The sequence below is a fragment of the Neofelis nebulosa genome, chromosome 8 (genome assembly GCF_028018385.1).
Source record: "Neofelis nebulosa isolate mNeoNeb1 chromosome 8, mNeoNeb1.pri, whole genome shotgun sequence".
Lineage (NCBI taxonomy): Eukaryota > Metazoa > Chordata > Mammalia > Carnivora > Felidae > Neofelis > Neofelis nebulosa.
The window spans coordinates 20,646,107-20,670,584 of NC_080789.1; the positions used below are offsets into that span (position 1 = coordinate 20,646,107).

General features: G+C 35.0%; 1 protein-coding gene across 5 annotated transcripts in view; it reads right to left on the reverse strand.

Annotated features, from left to right (window-relative positions):
- ANO4 (anoctamin 4) overlaps positions 1 to 24,478 on the reverse strand; it is a 426,134-nt gene that overhangs the window by 14,695 nt on the left and 386,961 nt on the right. For all 5 annotated transcript variants that reach the window (XM_058741647.1, XM_058741645.1, XM_058741644.1 and 2 more), the window contains 3 exons: positions 9,987 to 10,139; positions 8,860 to 9,007; positions 2,505 to 2,624 (listed from right to left, as the gene is read on the reverse strand). In XM_058741647.1, the coding sequence (XP_058597630.1) occupies positions 2,505 to 2,624; positions 8,860 to 9,007; positions 9,987 to 10,139 (421 nt within the window). The remainder of the gene's footprint in view (positions 1 to 2,504; positions 2,625 to 8,859; positions 9,008 to 9,986; positions 10,140 to 24,478) is intronic.

The window sequence follows — 24,478 nt, forward strand, 5'->3', positions numbered from 1 at the left end:
CTTGCCTGGTTTTGGAATTAGGGTAATGCCAGCCATGTAAAATGAGTTTGGAGGGGTTTCCTCCTTTTCTAGTGTTCAGAAGATTTTGAGAATTGGTATTAATTCTTTGAATGTGTGGTAGAACTCATCAGTGAAGCTGTCTGGTCCTGGACTTTTGTTTATTGGGAGGTTTTTGTTTACTGATTCAATCTCTTTACTAGTAATTGGTATGTTCCAATTTCCTGTTTCTTTTCAATTTGGTCTTGGTAGTTTGTATGCTTCAAGAAATTTGTCCATTTCTTCTAGGTTGTCAAATTGTTGGTGTATAATTGTTCACTGGTCTCTTATGATCCATTGTTCTGTAGTGTCAGTTATAATGTATCTTGTTTCAGTTTTTTCCCCAGTCTTCTCTTTCTTGGTGAGTCTAGCTAAATGTTTGTCAATGTTGTCAATTTATTTATATTTTCAAGGAAGCACCTCCTGGTTTTATTGATCTTCTCTATTTGTTTTTAGTTTCATTTTTCCTCTGATCTTTGTTACTTTTTTCCTTCTACTAACTTGGGTCTTCATTTGTTCTTTTTTTTTTTTTTTTGTTTTTTTTGTTTTTTTTGTTTTTTTTGTTTTTAGTTCTTTGAGGTATAGTTAGGTTGTTGAGGTTTTTCTTGTTACTTGAGGTAGGCATTTAGTGCTATGAACTTCCCTCTTAGGATTGTTTTTGCTGCATCCCATATGTTTTGGTATGTTGTAATAATTCCCAAATGTCTCAAGCTCTGATTACTCCTTGACTTCTTTGATTCATTAGATATTTAGTAGCATGTTTAATCTCCACATACTTGTGATTTTTTTCCAGTTTTCTTCTTGTAATTTATCATTTCATACCATTGGGGGCAGAAAAGATGCTTGATGTGATTTCAATCTTAAATTTATTAAACTTGTTTTGTGGCATAACATGATCTGTCCTGGAGAATGTCTCATGTGCACTTGAGAAGGATGTATTCTGATGCTTTTGGATGGAAAGTTGTACATATGTCTGTAACATGTTGTCTGGGCCAATGTTACTTTATTGATTTTCTGCATGGATGATTTATCATTGATGTAAGTGGGGTATTAAAGTTCCCTACTATGGGTGAATTGCTATGCATTTTTCCCTTAGATTTATTAATATTTGTTTCATATATTAGGTACCCCTTTGTTGGGTACATTGGGAGAAATGTTGTATCTTCGTGTTGGATTGACTGACCCCTTTATCATTATGTAATGATCTTCTTTTGAAAGTCTATATTTAGAACAGACAATATATCCCAACTTTCATTAGGTTTTTATTTGCATGTGATTATCTTTTTCCATCCCTTTACATTCAGTCTGTTTGTGTCCTTACATCAGAAGTGAGCAGCAAATAGGTCTTGTCTTTTTATCCATTCAGCCATTCTATGTCTTTTGATTGAAGAATTTATTTGTATTTAAAGTAGTTACTGATAGGTATGTAGTTACTGCCATTTGTTAATTATTTTCTGGCTGTTTTGTAGTTAACTCTCTGTTCATTTCTTTTCCTGCTCTCTCCCTTTATGATCTGATGGCTTTTTTTTAGTGGTATGCTTATATTTCTTACTCTTTCTCTTTTGTGTATCTGTACATTTTTTGCTTTGTGGTTACCACAAATGTGGTATATGCTGTTACATATGATAACAGTCTATTTTAAGTTGATAATTATTAAAACTTGATCACGTTCCAAAGCTCTACATTTTTGTTCTCCCCCTAACATTTTGTTTTTCAGGTCGCAATTTCTATATTTTATGTATCTCTTAACTGATTATTGTAGTTATAAGTATTTTTACTACTTTTGCCTTTTAACCTCATACTAGCTTTATAAGTGATCATTCCTCTTTTTTTTCCTATATATTTACCCGTGAGATTTATACTTTCAACTGTTTCCTTGTTACTAATTAGCACCCCTTCATTTCAACTTAAAGAAGTCCCTTTACCATTTCTTGTTAGGCTGGTCTAGTGGTGATGAACTCCTTTCTGTTTTGCTTGTCTGGAAAACTCTTTATCTCTCCTTCAATTTTGAAGGACATTGTTGCTGGGCAGAGCATTCTTGGTTGGCAGATATGTTCCTTTCAGCACTTTGAATATATCATGCCACTCCCTTCTGGCCTATAAAATTTCTCCTGAGAAGTCTGATAGTTTTATGGGGGTTTCCCTTGTATATAACAAGTTGCTTTTCTCTTCCTGCTTTTAATATTCTTGTCTTTAACTTTTGACCCTTTCATTATAATGTCTTGGCATGGGTCTCTTTGGGTTCTCTTGTTTGGCTTCCTGGATCTGGACATCTGGGTTCCACCCCAGAGATTCTGTTTTAATTTTCTAGGTCACAGCCCTGATCAAGAGGAGTTTTAAAATTCTCCAATGGATGTTAATGCATGATCAAGATTGAGAACCACTGCTTTAAACTGCTCAGTCAGAAAGGACTGTCTGAGCAAAACCTCCCCATCGTAGAGTCAGCACAGGTTAGGCTGAGTGCTCACCTGCAGTACTTGAGAGGAGTCCCCGAGAACTCACTGCCATCAGACTCAGGCTCAGATCGGTTCTCAAAGTCAGAAATTCGAAACACAGATAAGCTGGCATTCACATAGCCAACCATGCACCTGAAAGAGAAAACAAATGCTATAATTAGATCTCTGATCACTTCTGCATCCGATTCACTAAAGGCTCTACTTCCTAGAAGCTCTTGCACTTGTAAATGCCTTTAGCTGGCTCTGCCTTGTCACAAGCACTCAGGGCACACCGAAAAACCCTGGGTATGTGAAATCAGGAACAAGTCATTCTTTTATTCTAGTACTTTTTGTTCAAAATCATCATATAGAACATCACTGCACCAATCAATACTTCAGCGAAATAGGTGAAAGACAGCATTGCATAATCAGTATAAATTATAGGCAAGTCACTGCTTCTTTCCTTGATGATATAAACACACATGCACATATAAACACATTCCTTTATTAATGAATATCTATATTCTCTCATAATGTCATGAATGTGACTGGTGTGACCATGACTCCCTCCCAACTCACATCCCTTGCTACAGTCATGATAGACTACATTCTCTGTCATGCTTTTGTTCAGGTTGTCTTTTCTATTGGGATTCCCTATTCATTTCTTTATAAGTGGAAATAGTGCTCCTTTTCCAATGACCAACTGAAATGGCACACTTTCTGGGAAGATGTCCTAATCCTGGCCAAAAAGCTCATTTCCTCCTCTGTATGGTGCTGCACTTAACTTCACCATTACCATACAGTTTGTGCTAGAGTTGGCCGCATACATGTAGGTCTTCTTTAGATTGTAGTTGTTTTTGGAGAACAGGTGTCCTAGGTATTTTTGTATCCTAGGATGGTCTTATGTAGTGTAGGAATCCAGTAAATACCAAATTCAATTGATTTCATATGGGCATATAGACTACTGCCTATATACCGCAGGGATAATAAGCTTCTTGAGGACACAGCTTCCATTCTGTACTGGGAGTTAGTATATTATAATACTAAAAACTTGGATTAGAGGGTCAGATTGTAGCTCTTCTGCTTTCTAGTCATGCAAATTCAGCAAGTTATGTAACTTCCTTAGACAACCACAGGGCCTACCTAATAGGGTCATTGTGGGGATTAAATGAAATGATACCTGTAAAGCAAGTGTGACAGAGTGCTTAACCTATAGCAAGGTCTTAATTAAATGTGAATGGCTATTATGAATTTTATTTATTTATTTTTACCTTGCAGGAGGTCAACAAATAATTATTAATTTAATGAGTAAATCATAGCTTTCAAATTCCCTTCATTAACTTGTCTGGCATGATTACTCCAAGCTGCTGAACACTGAAGCAAAACAATGACACAAACACAGTACTGAGACCACATGAGTTCTGTATGTTGTCTTGCTCAAGACAAATCACTGGGGTTTTATCATGGCCTTAAAAAAATGAAGCAAGCAGAAAGACCCATTTGTCAAGTCACTCATGGATGAAACAAATGGTCAGTGGGTGTGTAACATGCCTTAATCCAACTGGCAGGAGGTCTCCCCTACAACTCCTCAGAAGGACAATTTGGAACTGCCTAGAACATGACATGAAAGAAAATTAGTGCCTTGATTATTAGCTGTCACAGAGAGGGAGCCAGCTTTTGTGAGCTATAGAATATAGCAGAGTCTTCTCAAGACCCAAACAGTGAGAAAGGAAAGTTCCTCTGGAAACTGGCAGAAAACAGACCCAACACTGAAATGAAATATTCACAACCCCCCCTGCACTCTTTCTTATCTCCCAAAGCAGCCCTGTGGCTTTCTTAAGATTAAAGCTGCAGTTTGATGGCTGCTCTGTCCAAAAACTCAATTGAGAAAAGTCTAAATTTAAATAAAATACCGGTCTCATGGACAATACCCAGCCTTCAAAATAAAGAGGCTATATCTTTGAACTATTTATTAAGCATATTCATGTATTGCCAGTCATAAATCCAAGTTGAAAATATGCCTTTGGTGGTTCTGTACTCCTGTGTATAAAGCATCACACATGGACACAGTCCATGTGTGTGTGTGTGTGTGTGTGTGTGTATATATATATATATATATACACACACACACACACCTAATTATCAGCTGTGTAAGTCTCCCTTCCATATCCTTTCCATAATCAGGGAAGAAGAGGGACTGCTAATACTGAACTGGCTAGGCATTTCTCAAAGTCTTTTCACTGTGGTAGAATCTTCGCTATTGTCCATAATAAGTAGTTGAGGCAGTCATCAAGTCAGGGAAATGAGACTTCCCACAGTTCACTGTATGAAGTTTAGCCAGTGGCATTCATGTGTCAACTCAGTGACCTACTGTTACAGCAGGGAGGCCACAGGCAGTGGCAGATCCCATCTGTCCCTGTTTGCTAGCAGGAGATCTCTATACCCTCACTGTGACACACTACTGCTGCCAGTTAGAGGAACGATGAAGCACTGACGATCAGGCAGAGGTAAGAGATACAGAGAGGAAGGTATCAGACAAACAAAGAGTTTCTGTGAATATAAAATAATGAAGTTAATTTTCTTAAGGGGTTGGTAGATGGCCTCTGAAGGTACTTCCAAGAAAGGAGATTCAGAAAATATCTTACGTAAGGGTAGCATTATTTAAATTAGGATGCATACCTCTTCCAAGTAACTTCTGCAAAGACCACATTCATTTAAATGTGAGAATAATGGTTTTAAAACCATTCATGACTAATTGTTTCAATCCTTTACTACAAGGAAAAAGATGAGCGAGTAGTAATCACTAATAATCAGTTTTAAGGGAAAGAACAGAACCAGAAATTGACTTTTGAGTTTGTAGATTCCTGACCAAAATTACTGCAGAGTATCTTTGAGTTTTGCTATTCATTTACCTTTGAGGTTTTACATATAGTGACACAAATGGCATGGGGATAGGACTCAAATGATGAAAAAGCTAGGAGAAATCAGATCTGGTTTACGCATTTATTTATTTATTTTTTTTAATTTTTTTTTTCAACGTTTTTTATTTATTTTTGGGACAGAGAGAGACAGAGCATGAACGGGGGAGGGGCACAGAGAGAGGGAGACACAGAATCAGAAACAGGCTCCAGGCTCCGAGCCATCAGCCCAGAGCCCGACGCGGGGCTCGAACTCACGGACCGCGAGATCGTGACCTGGCTGAAGTCGGACGCTTAACCGACTGCGCCACCCAGGCGCCCCTGGTTTACGCATTTAAAGTCAAATGTGCCTTATAGATAAATGACAAATTTATACATTAACTTATCTATAGATACTTAGGCTAATGAGATGATGACAGAAGAAAGTGGAATTCTGACTTATTGCAATAAAAATGCCAGACATCATGAAAAAGGAAGATTCAATCTCTGTACAATAGGCTTTATGTTTTTAAATACAACTTTGCAATTGGTTATGATGTTGATCTATTGGATTATAATTTGAAAAAATATCTTGCAAACTAAGTAATGTATTTGTGATTCATTCTGTGACAATTTGAGAATTGTGTCCTTGATCAAGTCTCTAACTCCTTATGATACCACTATTTATACACGAAAATCAGCTTTGGTTTAGATCACTAAATCAGATCTATACCTCACAATAGTCCTAAGGCCTGCATATATCTTTAGAGAATGTTCCACAAGTCTAGCCTGATAACAACAGTAATTAGTTTCTCACATTCAATGGATGAATAGGGGAGCTCAAAATGGTTATTTGTGCTATTTGAAAATAATTTTAGTTGATTAAAATTTAGTTCTGATTAACAGAACAATTTTATAGTATACACCTTCAACTGTGCTTTGTAATTTCTGTCTTCTGATGCATACCTGGAGGAGATTTTAGTTCTCTAAGCACTTTTCTAAAAAAGGTTTATATTAAGATCTCTTGAAAGAGACAGTGACTTCATTTTACAAACCATAAACAATCTGAGCAGGGGCATTGGTCCAGGAATCCACCTAGGTAGGCTGTAGTCAAAAAGAAGGAATTTCTTGAGAGGAGAGATGAAATATTTGAAACATTCTCGTGTACCCACTGTGTGGAGAACATTGCCTCAAATTATGGCATTCCTTTCATGTTCAGATCTGGCTGGAAAAGGAGAATGTCTTCCCCTCTATGCCACTGAAGATGCATTCCCTGAACACTCATGACAGTAGGAAGACTGCGGTTGGAGAGCACATCCAGGGAGCAGTTGAGATATCCTGTCATAGGGACCAGGGGCATGTGAACTGAGTGACTCTGGATATATGCATGAAATTATCCTTGGGGAAGCCAGGGAAAGCTGAAAAAATGGTGAGAATTCGGAGAAAGGTAGTTGGTTTGGTTGGAGTACTTTTGATTTAGAGTAAGTTTCAGTTGAAAGATGGCATTTCTACAGGTGCATTAAATCATAGTAAGAAATTCGACATACTACCTCAAAAGCCTGTAACATTCTAAATTTTGACAATGCTGCTCCCCTATTAGTTAAATCATTTCTAAAGAATTTTTATCAGGAAAAAAAACTTAAAAAGGATAATAGAGTAGTTGGTGGGGCAGAAAATAAGATTCATGAAGAAATGAATACAAATGCAACTATTTGAAAACAAAAATGACCAATGGATTAGAAGATAGAAGGTAGATCTATAAATATTGAAAGTGGCAGAAGACTCATAAGTGAAAGAGAAAAGTTATTTATAAAAAATAGCTCAGGGGAGCCTAAGAAAACTGAAACAAGGAGGCTATTGGGGAAATTTTAAACCCCATGAACACTGTCTTAAATCTAAATTGTCAACATTCTAAAGCTTTGATTCACTATCATAAATGTACATATATGTTTCCACTTTATTTTTGGGTTCCCCCAAACCAAGACAGGTTTCATTCTATTTGGGGGTGGAAAAGAATTTAAATAACCATTGGAATGTAAAGCCCTGGGAGTTCTCTCCTGTTAGATGAGCTGTTTGACAATTTATTGGCAATGGCCCTCAGGGCTGTTTTGTTCAGGATGGAGAACACTGTATGAGTCTAGGCTTTGCCTTCATGTGGGTTCTCATAGGTACTCTGCCTTGATATTCTGGACTTAACCTCTAATTTCTTTCTGCTCTTCAAAGTGAGGGTAGTAATGCATGTCCCACTCCTAGGGTTGTTTTGAGAGTCAAATGCAAAACAGATGGGAAAGTGGTTTAAACAAAGGCAAGCTTTTCCAGGCTCAGTCAAGCAGAGAATGTGGCATCAGTTACAATTAGAAAGAATATGTGAGTAGTACAACATAAGTCTTTAAATCTCTTAAAATGGGATGGCATGTTCACTTAAAGTTGCTAGATAATTAGTGTCTAATGTCCACATGGTTATTATAGTAAAGAACTTTATAGAAGCTTCTTTAAATAGCTGGAATGTAGGTTTTATTACATTCAGCTGTCCATGCCTTAGAGTACTTACATAGGATTAATAATGAAATTGGACCTAGACAAGGGGTGCATAAATTTGGCTGACTTGATTTGGTGGCACTTTACTCCTTGGGGCTAATTGAATCACAGTGCCTATACAGGATTAGTTTAGTTCTGATAGTAAACCCAAAGGTAGGGCTGCCTGTGCAGGTAATCATAGCCCATGTGGGATGACTTCTGGGGCATTGAAAAGACTCCCAAACATATCCTACTCTGACCTACAAACCTCTAAATTCTACAATTAGAATTGATTATTTTTACTCTAGCCAAAAAGGTATTTTTCTCCCACTAAAGTATGTTAAGAAATCTAGGGGCATGCTATAATTTTGCCTGGGCTTTACCTGATGAGAAATACCCAGAAAGCCCTGACTTTTGGGAATCACTTAGGTGATGCCATAGAATTGAATCTGCCTGGGATAATATATACATTGGTTAGGTCAGTAGCCAGGAAGGATTACTTATTCTACAAATACTTATTGAGTATCTATAGGGTATTTATCACGTGGTTGTATATTTCCCATGTAGAATTTGCAGAATCTCCATATGATGATACAAGAGTAATCAGATTATAACTGTCCTCTTAAAATAAAAATGGTATAACTATACTATATCATGTGCTATTTTTTTGTCTACACCCATTAGCATACCACACATTTCTCAATTCATAGTGGGCACAGGTCATGGGTAGGGGAAATGATTAATTGCTGCTCTCACACTGGATTCCACCTAAAACTTGTCTGACCTATATTGACCCCACCTCTTCAGGATGTGTTTTCTTTGGCTAAAAGCATCATCATAATTTCACCTCCCTCCCCCACTCCCCACCATTCTAATCCTGGGTTACTCCAGTGCAGAAGCTTCTGTCTGAGTGAACCAGCATCACACAGTGCATAGGAAATGGGGATTTCATGATAGTTTTATGACAAACTTACTTTTGTCCAGCTTCTCCTTGACCTGCACAAGGTCCATACTTATAAGCATACACCAAGCGAGGAATAAAGTCAGATGTTATTGCTATGACAAATGCATTTGTAATAACAGAGAGAATTCCAATGCCTTCAAGAATTCCATACCAAATTCCTATTCAAGGAGAAGTGTTATATTAGTTCCAGACATAACAGCAGAGATAATAAACACAAAAAACAACTGGGGTAAGCAATTTCAATAGTCCTTTCCATGGATCCTTACATCCCAAATACTGACACTTGTAACCAACAGTAAGAATTTGTACTTGCAAATATCTTGTCACTGAAGGAGTTCCTGTGGAAGTACTAATGTTCATCACTTAACAACTCAGTCAGGATCAGACTTAAGTCAGAGAGTTCTGGTCAATGATGAGGCACCAATATGCTAGCCAGTAAGATGGGCACTCACACCGTCAAGCCAATACCAGCCTGGGAGCTCCTGAAGCACGCTGACATCTGTGTGGGCCCAGTCCCTGTTGCATTGGCCCAGGGTAGGTGCTCACTTAATGTGTGTTTGTTTCATATGGAAGTTAAAGAACACTGTGAGCCAAGTGTATCCACATTCAATTCTCTTCTGTACACGTTGACTAAGTGCCTGCTGCCTCTGTACTAAGAACTGGATGCAGAAATGAATAAAAGGTGGTTTCTGACCCCAGGCAGTTCTCAAGAGGCTGCATCTGATTCAACTCAGCTTTTCTCATCAAAGACCAAAGGCCATCTCTGTCTTTAGAAAAACTGGATCATGATTTCTGTGACTAAGGCAAACGTTTGGGGAAGGGTAAAACAAAGTAAAGCAAATGGAGGATTACTTTAAAAAGGATATAAGTGATAAGTCAATATTTTAGATTCCAAGTTCTTAAGATAGAAATAACCAAACTGAGAATCTATTTAAGCACAAATTCTCTAGTACCAGAAATAATAAATTTCTGAAAAGGTAGCTTTACTTGTCTAATATTATTTAAAGCTAACATAATTATTCTCTTGCAAGAATTATTAAGTCATCTACATGGAAACCATAAGTAAAAATCTAAAGTTGGTATCTGATTTTATCCACTGGATGGTTAATATCTTAAAAAAATTCAAATCTAACTTACCTATGTCTTTGGCCCTTGAAGCTAAAGGTCGTCTCCACTGTGTGACAAATTTGTAAGCATCAAGTCGGATTTCAATTATGTTGTTCAGTAAGGCCAGAAGTGGTGCTAGGGGAAAAGCTGCCACAAAGATAGTTGTGAATCCAAACTGAAGAACTAGAGAATAGAAAAGGAAAAAGAACAAAGAGTATTGGTTTTCTATTACTATTTTCAAAAGGATAATAATCTGAATGTGTCCATGTCTTCACCCATATTTTTCCCAATATAGAAGCACAGGAAACATCTCTACAGAAAAATGGCCAGGGCACTGGAGAAACAGGCACTCCCTGGGCCTGAAAGTAATGACATCCTAGGAGAAATGACCATACCTAAGATGCAGATCCTGTTTTCTAAATACCATTTTCTAATAAATGGAACAGAGGTCCTTGAATAAATGTTTGATTCTAGAGCTATAGCAGGGAAAATACAAGGGGAGTCTGGAATATCTCATGATGTTAGGAAGTCCTTGAAATAGAATGGGGAACATATCAGTAGAACACAGGACAAACTTGAAGAAGCTACCAATAGCCAAAGCTGGAACAATATATACAACAAAATAGATAATGATAGTATTGAGTTACAATCCAAAGACTAAGTATGTAAGTCCATACTGATATAAATAACTGAATAAATGGGGGAGAAGGTATAGCTCGTCCTTATGGCAGAATTTTAATTAGCAAATTAGAAAACAAATGTGTAAAAATAAATCTAAAGGAATGTTAAAAATAGAAAATCACTAGTGGTCAAAAACATCACAATAGTAATTGTTGCAGGCAAGAATCACCAAAGAATGATAGTGAAAAAATAGGACATTTGTATATTATCAAAGTATCTCCCTTCATGATAGTAATTACAAAGGGAAAAACATTATCCTTGCCGTGGAAAAACCTGGTAGCCATCACCTTCACCAAGTAAATATTACCAATAATAAGACATATTGACATCCCATACCACTATGTGATGTACTGAGGTGCGTACATAATTTCTGTGGTGTGGTATGGACATTTCCGCAACATTAATTCTTCCAATCCACGAACACAGGATGTCTTCATTTGTGTTTTCTTCAGTTTCATTCAGCAAAGTCTTGTAGTTTTCATTGTACACATCTTTCACTTCCTTGGTTAAATTTATTCTTAGTTATTGATTTTGATGCTATTATAAATGGAAGTTTTCTTTATTTCTCTTTCAGATGTTTCATTATTAGTGTATAGAAATGCAAATGATTTCAGTTGATTTTATATCCTACAACTTTACTGAAATTGTTTAGTGCTGACAGTTTTGTTTTGTTTTGGTTGAGTCTTTGAAATTTCCTATATGCAAAATCATATCATCTGCAAATAGTGACAATTTTACTTCTTTTCTGATCTGGATCCCCTTTTGTTGTCTTGCCTAATTGTGCTAACTAGGACTTCCAGTACTATATTGAGTAAAAGTAGGGAGAGTGGACATTCTTGTCTTCTTGATCTTAAAGAAAAGCTTTCAATTGTTCTCCACTGAGTATAATATTAGATTTAGGTTTATCATGTATGACTTTTATTATTTTGAGGGATGTTCCTTCTATACCCAATATGTTGAAAGTTTTTATAATGAGAAGATAATGTATTTTATCCAATGCTTTTTCTGATGCTATTGAGATAATCATATGATTTTTATCTCTCATTCTATTAATGGATTACAGTTGACTTGCATATTTTCAACCAACCTGAATCCCAAAGATAAATCCCATGTGGTCATGGTTTTTGAAGTAAAGAACACATTAAGATGATTAATTTGCTAATATTTTGTTGAGAATTTTTGCATTTATATTTACCCCTTTAGTATCAGGGTAATGTTGGCCTCACAGAATGAGTTTGGAAGTTTTCTCTCTTCTATTTTTTGGAATAGTTTGAGAAAGATTGGTATTATTTTTCTTTAATAGAAGAATAATTTTAATAATAACTTTAATAATTTCTTTAATAGAATCCATTAGTGAAGCCATATGGTTCCAGGGTTTGCTGTGGTGGGATATTTTTTATTATCAGCTTATTCTCTACTTGTTAGTAGTCTGTTCAGATTTTCTATTCCTTCTTGATTTGCTCTTGAGGTTGTATTTTTAGAAATATATCCATTTCTTCTGGTTACCTAATTTGTCAGCATGTAATTTTTCATTAGAGCCTCTTATTATCCTATGTATTTCAAAGTACCTGTTGTATTATCTCCTTTTTCATTTCTAATTTTGAGTCTTCTCTTTTGTATTAGTCTAGCTAAAGGTTTGTAAATTATCTTTACTTTTTCAACACATCAGCTCTCAGTTTTGTTGATTTTGTCTATTGGTTTTCTGGTCTCTATTTCATTTATTTCAGCTCTGATATTTATTATTTCCTTCCTCCTGGTAACTTTGGGCATAGTTTGTTCTTTTTTTTTCTAGTTTATTGAGGTATAAAGTTAGGTTATTTGAAATCTTTTTAATTTCTTTCTTTCTTTTTTTTTTTTTTTAATTTTTTTTTTCAAAGTTTTAAAATTTATTTTTGGGACAGAGAGAGACAGAGCATGAACGGGGGAGGGGCAGAGAGAGAGGGAGACACAGAATCGGAAACAGGCTCCAGGCTCCGAGCCATCAGCCCAGAGCCTGATGCGGGGCTCGAACTCACGGACCGCGAGATCGTGACCTGGCTGAAGTCGGACGCTTAACCGACTGCGCCACCCAGGCGCCCCTTAATTTCTTAATATATGCATTTATTGCTATAAATTTTACTTTCAAAAACTGTCTTTGTTACTTCTGGGGAAGAGAGCAGAGTAAAAGGATCCTAAGCTCACCTTGCCCCCTGGATACACCTAGATAACACCCACATCAGTGTAAATAACTGAGAAAATGACCCAAAGATGGGCAGAACAGACTTTTCACAACTAATCATACAGAGGCCACATAAAAAATGGAAATCAAAGAGGAAATCAAAGAATACATGGAGACAAATGAAAATGAAAATACAATGATCCTAAATCTTTGGGATGTAGCAAAAACTGTTCTAAGAGTGGAAGATTATAGTAATATAGACCTACCTCATGAAGTAAGAAAAATCTCAAACAAGCTAGCCTTAAAATTAAAGGAGCTATAAAAAGAAGAACAAACAAAACCCCAAAACCAGTAGAAATAAAGAAAAAAGATTACAAAAGAAATAGAAAATTAAAACACCTTAGGACAAATCAATGAAACCAGCAGGTAGTTCTTTGAAAAGATCAACATATATGATAAACTTTTAGTCAGACTCATAAAAAAAAAAGACTCACATAAACAAAATCAGTAAATGAAAAAGGAGAAATAATAACCAACATCACAGCTATACAAAAGATTATAAGAGAACATTATGTAAAACTATATGCCAACAAATTGGACAACCTAGAAGAAAGGAATAATTTCCTAATATATAATCTCCTAAAACTAGATCAGGAAGAAATAGAAAATTTGAGCAGATTGATTACCAGCAATGGAATTGAATCAGTAATCAAAAACTCCCAACAAACAAAAGTTCAGGACAGATAGCCTCACAGAATTCTACCAAACATTTAAAGAAGAGTTAATTTCTATTCTTCTCAAACTACTCCTAAAGATAGAAGAGGAAGGAAAACTTCCAAATTAATTCTATGAGGCCAGAATTACCCTGATACCAAAACCAGATAAAGATATCACAAAAGTGAGAACTATAAGCCAGTATTTTTGATGAACACAAATGCAAAAATCCTCAACAAAATATTAGCTAATCAAATCAAATAATACACTAAAAAAAGCATTCACCATGATCAAGTGGGATTCCTGTGATACAAGGGTGGGCTTAAAATTCATAAATGAATCAACACAATTCGTCAGTAAGACACAGGGTAAGAACCATATTATCATTTCAATAGATACAGAAAAAGCATTCAACAAAATAAAATATCCATTCATGATAAAAAACCCTCAACAAAGTAGGTTTAGGGGGAACGTATTTCAACATAATAAAGGCTATATATGAAAAACCCACAACTAACATCATACTTAATGGGGAAAACTGAGACCTTTCCCCCTACAATCAGGAACAAGATGAAGATGTCCACTCTCACCAATTTTATTCAACATAGTCCTGGAAGTACTAGCCACAGCAATCAGACAAGAAAAAGAAATAAAAGGCATCCAAATTGCTAAGGAAGAAGTAAAATTTCATTATTTGCAGATGACATGATACCATATAGGGGAAACCCTAAAAACTTCACCAAAAAACCCCTACCAACCAACACTGATAAATGAGTTCAGTAAATTTGTGGAATGTAATATCAATATACAGAAATCAGTTGCATTTCCATATACTAATAATGAAGTAGCAGAAAGAGAAATTAGGAAAATAATCTCATTTACAATTGTACCCCAAATAATAAACTATCTAGGAATAAACTTAACCAAGAACATGAAAAACCTGTACTCTGAAAACCATAAAACTTTAATCAAAGAAATCAAAGATGACACAAATGGAAATATATTCCATATTCATAGATTGGGAAAATTATTATTGTTAAAATGTCTATACTCCCCAAAGCAATCTACAGATTTAATGAAATCTCTATCAAAACACCAAGAGTATTTTTCCTAAAACTAAAACAAGTAATCCAAAAATTTGTATGAAATCACCTAAGACCCCCAAATAGCTAAAACAATCTTGAAACAGAAGAACAAAATTTGGAGGCATCATAATCTCAGGTTTCAAGATATACTTCAAAGGTACAGTGATCAAAACACTATGGTACTGGCACAAAAATAGACACATAGATCCATGGAACACAACAGAGAGTCCAGAAATAAACCACAATTACATGGTCAAATAATCTATGACAAAGGAAGAACGAATATGCAATGGGAAAAAGACAGTCTCTTCAACAAATGCTGGGAAAATTGGACAGTACATGGAAAAGAATAAAACTGGACCACTTTGTCACTGCATACACAAAAATAAACTAAAAATGGATTAAAGATCTAAAGGTGAGACCTGAAACCATAAAAATCCTAGAAGAGAGCACACACAGTAACTTCTCTGACATTGGCTGCAGCAACATTTTTCTAGATATGTCTTCTAAGGCAAGGGAAACAAAAGCAAAAATAAACTATTGAGACTATATCAAAATAAAAAGCTTTTGCACAGCAAAAGAAACCATTCAAAAAACAAAGAGACAACCTGTTGAATGGAAGAAGATACTTGCAAATGATACATATGATAAGGAGTTAATATCCAAAATAAATAAAGAACTTCACCAACCTCCCTCCCCCAAATAATGAAATTAAAAGTTGGGCAAAAGACATGAACATACAGTTCTTCAAAGAGGACATACAGATGGCCAACAGATACATTAAAGGGTGCTCAACATCATTCATCATCAGGGAAATGCAAATCAAAACCACAATGAGATATTACCTCACACCTACTGGAATAGCTAAAATCAAAAGCACAAGAAACAAGTGTTGGAGAGGATTGGGAAAAAATGCACCCTTGTGCACTGCTGGTGGAAATGCAAATGGTGCAACCACTGTGGAAAAACAGTATGGAGGTTCCTCAAAAAACTGAAAATACTATTACCATATGATTCGGTTACTCCACTATTCAGTATTTAGCCAAAGAGTACAAAAACACTAATTAAAAAAAATGCATCCCTATGTTTACTGCAGCATTATTTACAATAGCTAAGATATGGAAGCAACCCAGGAGTCCACTGATAGAGGTATGAATGGATAAAGAGGTGGTATTTATATACAATGGGATACTCAGTCATCAAAAAAGAAATGAAATCTTGACATTTGCAACAACATGAGTGGATCTAGAGTGTACAATGCTAAGTGAAATAAATCAGTGAGATAAAAACAAAAACCATATGGTTTCACTCCTATGTGGTATTTACGAAACAAAGCAAAAAAAAAAAAAAGACAAAAAAAAAGAATCCTGACTTTTAAATACAAAGAACAAACTGGTAGTTAACAGAGGGGAGGAAGCTGGAGGGCATGGGTAAAATAGGTGAAGGGGATGCTGAGTACACTTACCATGATGAGCCCTGAGTAATGTATAGAATAGTTGAATCACTATATTGTACACCTGAAATTAATACAACACTCTATGTTAATTACATTGAAATAAAAAAAAAACTATCTTTGTCCTATAAGTTTTGGTATGTTGTGTTTCATTTTTATTTGTTTTGGGATACTTTGTTTTCCTTTTGATTTCTACTTTGACCCATTGGTTGTTCAGAAGTATGTTTTTTAGTTTCCACACATTTGTAGATTAGAACTTTCTTCTTGTAACTTTCCAGTTTTAGACCACTGTGGTTGGAATATTTAGTGGGTATGATTTCAATCTTCTTAAATTTGTTGATTTTATGTCCTACCATATGATCTATCATGGAGAATATTCCATGTATACAATGAGAAGAATATGTATTCTGCTGTTGGATGGACTGTTCTATATATGTTTAAGTCCATTTGGTCTAATGTTTGGTTCAGTTCCAATGTTTCCTTGTTGATTTTCTGTCTGGATGATTTATCTCCTGCTGATAGTGGAGTATTGAAGTCCTCTAGTATTATTGTACTGTTGGTCTATTTTTCTCTTCAGATCTATTAGTATTTGCTTAATATATTCAGGTGCTCTGATGCTGAGTTCATATATATTTATGACTATTATATCTTCTGGATGTATTGCTTCCTTTATCATTATATAATGACTTTGTCTTGTTACTGTTTTTGTCTGGAACTCTGTTTGACATAAGTATAGCTAATCCCACTTTCTTTTCACTTCTACTTGCATGGAGTATCTTCTTCCATTCCTTTACTTTGGGCCCATGTGTGTCTTTAGAATTGAAATGAGACTCCTGTAGGCAGCATATAGGGGACTCTTATTTTTTAATCCAGCCAGCCACCCTGTACCTTTTAATTGGTGAATTCAATTCATTTACATTTAGAGTGATTATGGATATATAGGAACTTACTACTGCCATCTTACCATAACCAATAACCTTTGGCTATTTTGTATTTATTTTGTTTTTTTTTCTCCTTTGTTTCTTTCTACCTCTGAAGCTGGTGTTTTCCATTGTAATATGCTCAGTCTTTTTTTTTTTTTTTTATGTTGCATGAATCTACTCCAGAATTTTGCTTTGTGGTTACCATCAGGCTTACATAAAATATCTCACGAAGAAAACAGTCCATTTTATGCTGATAGCAATGTATCTTCATTCGCCTATAAAGCCTCCACACTTTTACACCTCCCTTTTTGTATTTTTGATGTTACAATTTACTTCTTTTTATGCTGTCAATTCATTAACAAATTATAGTAGTTATAATTATTTTTAATCCTCTTTTCTTTCAATCTTTATACTATATTAAGGGGTTAATACACCATCCTATTACAGTCTTCTATTTTGAATTTATTTTTCGCCTTTACCAAAGTTTTATGTACTCTCATATGTTTTTATGTCACCAATCAGCATCTTTTCATTTTTAGCTTGAAGAACTCATCAACATTACTTGCAAGGGAGGTACAGTGGTGGTAAACTCTTTTAGCTTTTGTTTGTCTGGGAAAGCCTTTATTTATTCTTCATATCAGAGGGAAAACTGCCAGGTAAAGTGTTCTTGGTGGGTAATTTTTATCTTTCAGTACTTTAAATATGTCATTCCATGCTTCCTGGCTTGTAGAGTTTCTGCTGAGAAATCTGCTGACAGCCTAATGAGGATTCTTTTTAGGTTACTTCCCCCCCCACAGCTCCCCCCCCCCCCCCACCTCAGCTCCTGTCCCTGCTTCCTTTAAAATTATTTATTACTGATTTCTAACAGTTTCATTATAATGTGTGTTGGAGAAGTTTGTTTGCTTTTTTGCATTGAGATAAGAGGGTGTTCAACTAGCTTTGTGCATTTGTGTGTCCAATTCCTTCCCATGATTTAAGAAGTTTTCAGCTATTATTTCTTTAAACAAACTCTCTGCCTCCTTATCCCTCTCTTCTCTTTCTGGTATAGCAGTTATTCTTATATTTGCCATTATAACTGAATCTGAGAGCTCTTATAGGGTTTCTTCAGTTTTTAAAAATCTAAATTCTCTATCCTTTATTTCTATATTCCTATCCTCTAAGTCATTTATTTTTTCTTCCATCTGACTTTCTCTAGTACCTAACCTATGCTCTCCATTGAATTCTTTATCTCATTTACTGAATTCTTCAGCTCCAGAATTTTTTTTTTTATAAATTCAGTCTCTTTGGTAAAGACCTCCTTCTGTTCATTCATTTTATTCCTGAGTTATTGAATTGCCTGAGTTTTCTGGTAGCTCACTGAATTTCTTCATAACAGTTTTGAATTCTTTATCAGTTAAATTATAATATTATGTGCCTTAGAATTTGGTTGCTGGAGAATTATTTTCTTTTTGTAATACCATATTTCCTTGATTTTTTCATAGTATTTAATGATAGGAACCTCCAATTTTGCATTTGAAGTAGCAGACACTTTCCTTTGTTATGAATTTATGTTTACATTTCTTATAACTCAACAGGCTACATGCCTAATAACTTTTATAGTTTGCCAAACATATGGAAACTCTAGATGAAGAAATAGTAAACTATTGCTTTCAGGCCAGTTCTGGCCAGATGCCTGGTTTTGTTTCTTTTTGAAAACCATCTCTGAACTAAACATGGTTTTTTATATGTGAAGTGCTTATATTTATAAGTACTTGTATAATATTTTTCCTCTTGACTCCAAAGCCTAAATTATTTACTATCTAGCAAGGTTCTTGATCTCTGTTATCAGTTATGTTTTTTTCTACAAGAAAATGTTCCTTGTGCTGCTGTTAAGGCAGATAAAGAGGGAGATGATCACTTCAAATATGGTCATTGAGTAAGCTGGGCTGGTTTTAGATGGTAGTTTTTATAAAGTGTGGTTCACCTCTGGTTTTTTTCTTGTTATTTGGCTGTGACTGAGAACCTGGTGAGTCTTTATTTTCTTAGTCCTGAAAGACTGTGAGAGGTTCAGTTCTGTCCTTTGGAAGATTTCCATGTTAGCTCCTTAGCTTCTTCCTCATCACATCTTCAAAATATTACATTATTAGAGACAAAAAGTGATTTTACATAAAGCTAAAAATGTCAACAGTAAACTAGGAAAATCCTAAATTGTTTACACATAATAACACATCTTCAAAATGCATAAAAGAAAAGTTGACAGTACTAAAAGGATAATAAATTCACGATCATATGTGGGAATTTTAATATACTTTTCTTAGTGAATAAAATAGTATCTTAGTAGATAATATCTAGTAGAGAAAATAGTAGATAAAATAACTTAGTAGATAAAGTAGACGAAGTTGAATAAGACCACAGAAGATAAAGACAACACAAACAGTGTTGACTAATTGACATATGTAGAGCATTATATCAAATAATTGCAGGACACACTTGAAGCACTCACCAAAATAGACAATATACCAGGGCATAAAGCAAATCTCATCATATATCAAACAACTGAAATAATATAGAGAATATCCTCTGACCACAATGAAATTAAATTAGAAATCAGTGACAGAGGGATAACTAGCACTAGAAAATTCCCATCTTTTGATAGTAAGCAACTATCTAAACATGTAACATTACTAAAGCAACATTACTAAAGTTGCTTACTTTAGTAACATAAACATAAAAGTAAGCAACGTTACTAAAAAAATACATAGATCAAATATGAATGGCAATGGAATATATCTTAACAATGAAAATAAAACGTCAAAATTTATGGGATGCAGCTAAAGAAGTCTTCATAGAGAAAATTATAGCTCTAAATGTCTATATTGGATAAGAATAAAAGCTGAAAATCAGTGATTTAAGCTTCCCTCTTAAGATACTGGTAAAAGAGAAAATTAAGCCCAAATAACACATAAGAAAGGAAATAAAGATAAACGCAGAAATGAATGAAATAGAAGGCAAATGAGTAACAGAGAAATAAAATCAACAAAGCACAAGTTGATTTTTTTTTTTTTTTTGGAAAAGATGAACAAGTCTCTTGACAGACTGTTAAAGAGAAAAAAGAAAAGTACAAACTATAGAATTATAAATGAAAAAGAGAACAATATTACAGGCCTTATATAAACAAAAAGTTAAGAAGAGGGTATTTCAAACAATTTTGTTCCACTAAATCTGAATATTTACATGAAATGGATAAATTTGTTAAAAAACAACTAAGAAACAGCTATCAAAATGGATACTCAAAATAGAACATTGAAATAGTCCTATAGCTATTAAGTAAATTAAATCTACAGTTAGAAATCTTCCCACAAAGAAAATTCCAAGTCTAGCTAACTTCACTGAGTTCTTCCAGATATGTATGTAAGAAATAATAATCTTACACAAGCTGTTTAAGAGAATAGGAAAAAAGGGAGAAAATTATCTGAATCAGAGGTCATCATAACAATGACACCAAATTCTGAAACATTAAAAAAAAGAAAGCATAGTATATGTTTCATGAACTTACATACAAATATTAGCAAATTAAATTTGGCAATACAAGCAAAAAAAGGATGACCAAGTGATTATTTTTTCCAAGTCTGCTAGGTCAGTGGAACAACCGATAAAACTTTAACAACCAATAAAATCAATCAATGAAATTCGCCACATTAATAAAGAAGAAACACATGATTTTAGTAGATTTAGAAAAATGATTGGATAGAATTTAATTACAACTTATGATAACGCTTAGCAACCTAGGGATATAAGTAAAGTTCTTAAACTTAACAAAAGGTATGTACATGGCAAGGTTGGGGGATAAATGAGTAGGCAGGGCACAGAAGATTTTTAGGACAGTGAAAATACTCTATATAATATTATAAGGATAGATATATGTCATAGTACACTTGTACAAATCCATAGAATGTAAAACACCAAAAGTAAAGTAAACTATGGACTTAGGGTGATTATGATGTGTTAATGTAGGTTCATCCTTGGTAAGAAATGTGCCACTCTTCTCAATTTTGTGGTAAATCAAAAACTGCTCTAAAAACAAAGTCTTAAAAAATCAATCAGACTTCCCACCAACAGTGCAAGAGGGTTCCCCTTTCTGTGCAGCCTCACCAACATCTGTTTTTTCCTGAGTTAATTTCAGCCATTCTGACAGGTGTGAGGTGGTATCTCATTATGGTTTTGATTTGTATTTCCATGATGATGAGTGATGTTGAGGATCTTTTCATGTGTCTGTTGGCCATCTGGATGTCTGCTTTGGAAAAGTGTCTATTCATGTCTTTTGCCCATTTCTTCACTAGATTATTTGTTTTTTGAGTGTTGAGTTTGGTAAATTCTTTATAGATTTTGGATACTAACCCTTTATCTGATACGTCATTTGCAAATATCTTCTCTATTTCTGTTGGTTGCCTTTTAGTTTTGCTGATTGCTTCCTTTGCTGTGCAGAAGCTTTTTATCTTGATGAAGTCCTAATAGTTCATTTTTGCCTTTATTTTTCTTGCCTCTGGAGATATGTCAAGTAAGAAGTTGTTGCAACCGAGGTGGAAGAGGTTGCTGCTTATTATCTGTAGGATTTTGATGGTTTCCTGTCTCGCATTTAGGTGTTTCATCCATTTTGAGTTTATTTTTGTGTATGGTGTAAGAAAGTGGTCCAGGTTCATTCTTCTGCATGTTACTGTCCAGTTCTCCCAGCACTATGCTAAAGAGACTTTCTTTTTTCTATTGGATACTCTTTGCTGCTTTCTTGAAGATTAGTTGGCCATATATTTGTGGGCCCATTTTTGAGTTCTTTATTCTATACCATTGATCTATGTGTCTGTTTTTGTGCCAGTACCATACTATCTTGATGATTACAGCTTTGTAATATGCTTAAAGTCCAGAATTGTGATGTCTTCCACTTTGGTTTTCTCTTTCAGGACTGCTTTAGCTATCTGGGGCCTTTTGTGGTTCCATATAAATTTTAGGCTTGTTTGTTCTAGCTCTGTGAAGAAGCTGGTATCATTAAAAAAATTTTTTTAAGTTTATTTATTTATTGAGAGAGAGGGGCAGAGAGAAGGAGAGACAGAATCCCAAGCAGCCTTTGCATCATCAGCACACTGCTCAATGTGGGGCTCGAACTCACAAACCATAAAATCATGACCTGAGTTGAGATTGAGTTGGACACTCAACTGACTGCCACCAGGGGCCCTTGTTGGCGTTATTTTGATAGGGACTGCATTGAATGCAAACTGGTACAGCCACTCTGGAAAATAGTATGGAGGTTCCTCAAAAAATTAAAAATAGAACTACCTTATGACCCAGCAATTGCACTAGCATGAATTTATCCAAAGGATACAAAAATGCTGATTTGAAAGGGTATATGCATCCCAATGTTTATAGCAGCACTATCAACAATAGTCAAATTATGGAAGGAGCCCACATGTCCATCAGCTGGTGTGTGTGTGGGGGGGCGGGAACACACACACACACACACACACACACACACACACACACAGAAATACTACTTAGCAATGAAAAAGAATGAAATCTTGCCATTTGCAACAACGTGGATGGAATGAGAAGGTATTATGCTAAGCAAAATAAGTCAGAGAAAAACAGATATCCTATGATTTCACTTATATTTGGAATTTGAGAAATGACAGATGAACATAGGGAATATAAAAGGAAACTGGACAGCACTGGACAGCAATATGCAGAAGAATGAACCTGGACCATTTTCTTATACCAAAGGAAAAATAAGATAAAAACAAAGAGGGAGGCAAACCATAAAAGACTCTTAAATACAGAGAAAAAACTGAGGGTTTCTAGAGGGTGGGAGGGTGGGGGACATTATGGAGGGCACTTTTTGGGATGAGCAGTGGGTGTCATATGTAAGAGATAATCACTGGGTTCTACTCATGAAGCCAAGACTACACTGTATGTTAACTATCTTGAACTTAAATTTTAAAAACATTTAAAAAAATCAATGAGAAAAGAAAATCCCAATATAAAAGTAAGCTAAGTGTAGAAATTATAAATCTGATTCTAAAAGTTATAGGGAACCAATTTTGAAGAAGAACAAAGTTGAAATTTTTGTTCACTTTCTGATACACTTTCTTGTATCAGCAAGAGAGTAAGAAGCCAAGTCACCAACTGGGAAAGGCTATTTGATTTGCAACATAGATACCTGACAAAGGACCCATATCCAAAATAGGTTAATAACTTCTACAAATCACTAAGAAAAAGAAACAAGATCATGGATTTGAATGGGAATTCACAAAAAAAAGCATAGCCTTATAGCCATAAACATATGAAAAGGTGCTCAGCGTTACTAGTCACCACGAAATTTCAAATTAAAACCATGACATACTACTACATACCAACCAGAGAGGCTAATATTTGCAAGGACTAACAAGTTTTAGTGAGTGTGTGGAATAACTAATACTCTAAGACTGCTAAGTTGTAAATTGGTACAACTTAGTTTTAAAAACTCAGTGTTTGCTGAAGATCAGGTACCTATCTTATGGCCCAGTAACTCCACTCCTACATAAATTCCCTTCAGAAATATGTACATATGTTAACCAAAGCACAGGTACAAAACGTTCACAGCAGTATTATTTGTAAGAGCTCAAACCTGGAAATATCCCACATATCTATCCCCAGTAGAATGGATAGATAAATATTGGTATATTCCTATTTATTTCCAGGAGCCTAGAAGATCTGCAGACTCACAAAATAGTTCATCTATTGGCACAGTGACATCTGCATTTCCACAAGTAAATTTGACTTTTTTTTTTTTTGATTCAAGCTTGACAGAGGCTTTGATTCCTATTAGAAAGCATTTATCTAGCATGTTTATCCTTAGCAGTGCTCATGAAGTTTCATACTCATAAAGTAAATTTTATGATATGGGAAAGGGTTGAAAGTTGGGGGTGGTGGGGGTCTGTGTGATTTAGGGGAACAGAAGAGAAAATTGGGGACTATCTGGGAGTAGAAATGCAAAAAGAAACCCCACATATGCCTAAAGATGGAGGTGAGTATCAAAGAGAAATTCCACCTGCTTCATAATTTTGCTTCAGGTATACATTCTAAGAATACTATATGGTAACGAAAATAAAATTTTACTACCTGTAGCAACATAGAAGAATCTTATAAACATGATGTTGAATGAAAGAACAGTATGTATTGTATAATTTCATTCACATGGAAATTTTAAAAAGCTACAATTAATCTATGGCATTAAAAACCAGAAAAGTAGTTAGTGAGGGTGTTATGACTTGGAAAGAAAACAAAGGAGCCTTCTTTGATAATGATAATATTCTGCTTCTTGATCTACCACACAGAATGGCAAACATTTTCTTTAAGGAGTCAGTAAATATTTCAGACTTGATGGGCTGGGCTATACAGTGTCACAACTACTCAATTCTACTGTTGTGCAAAATGAACTATAGATAATATGTAACTAAATGGATACTGCTATGTACCAATAAAACTTTATTTACAAAAATAGG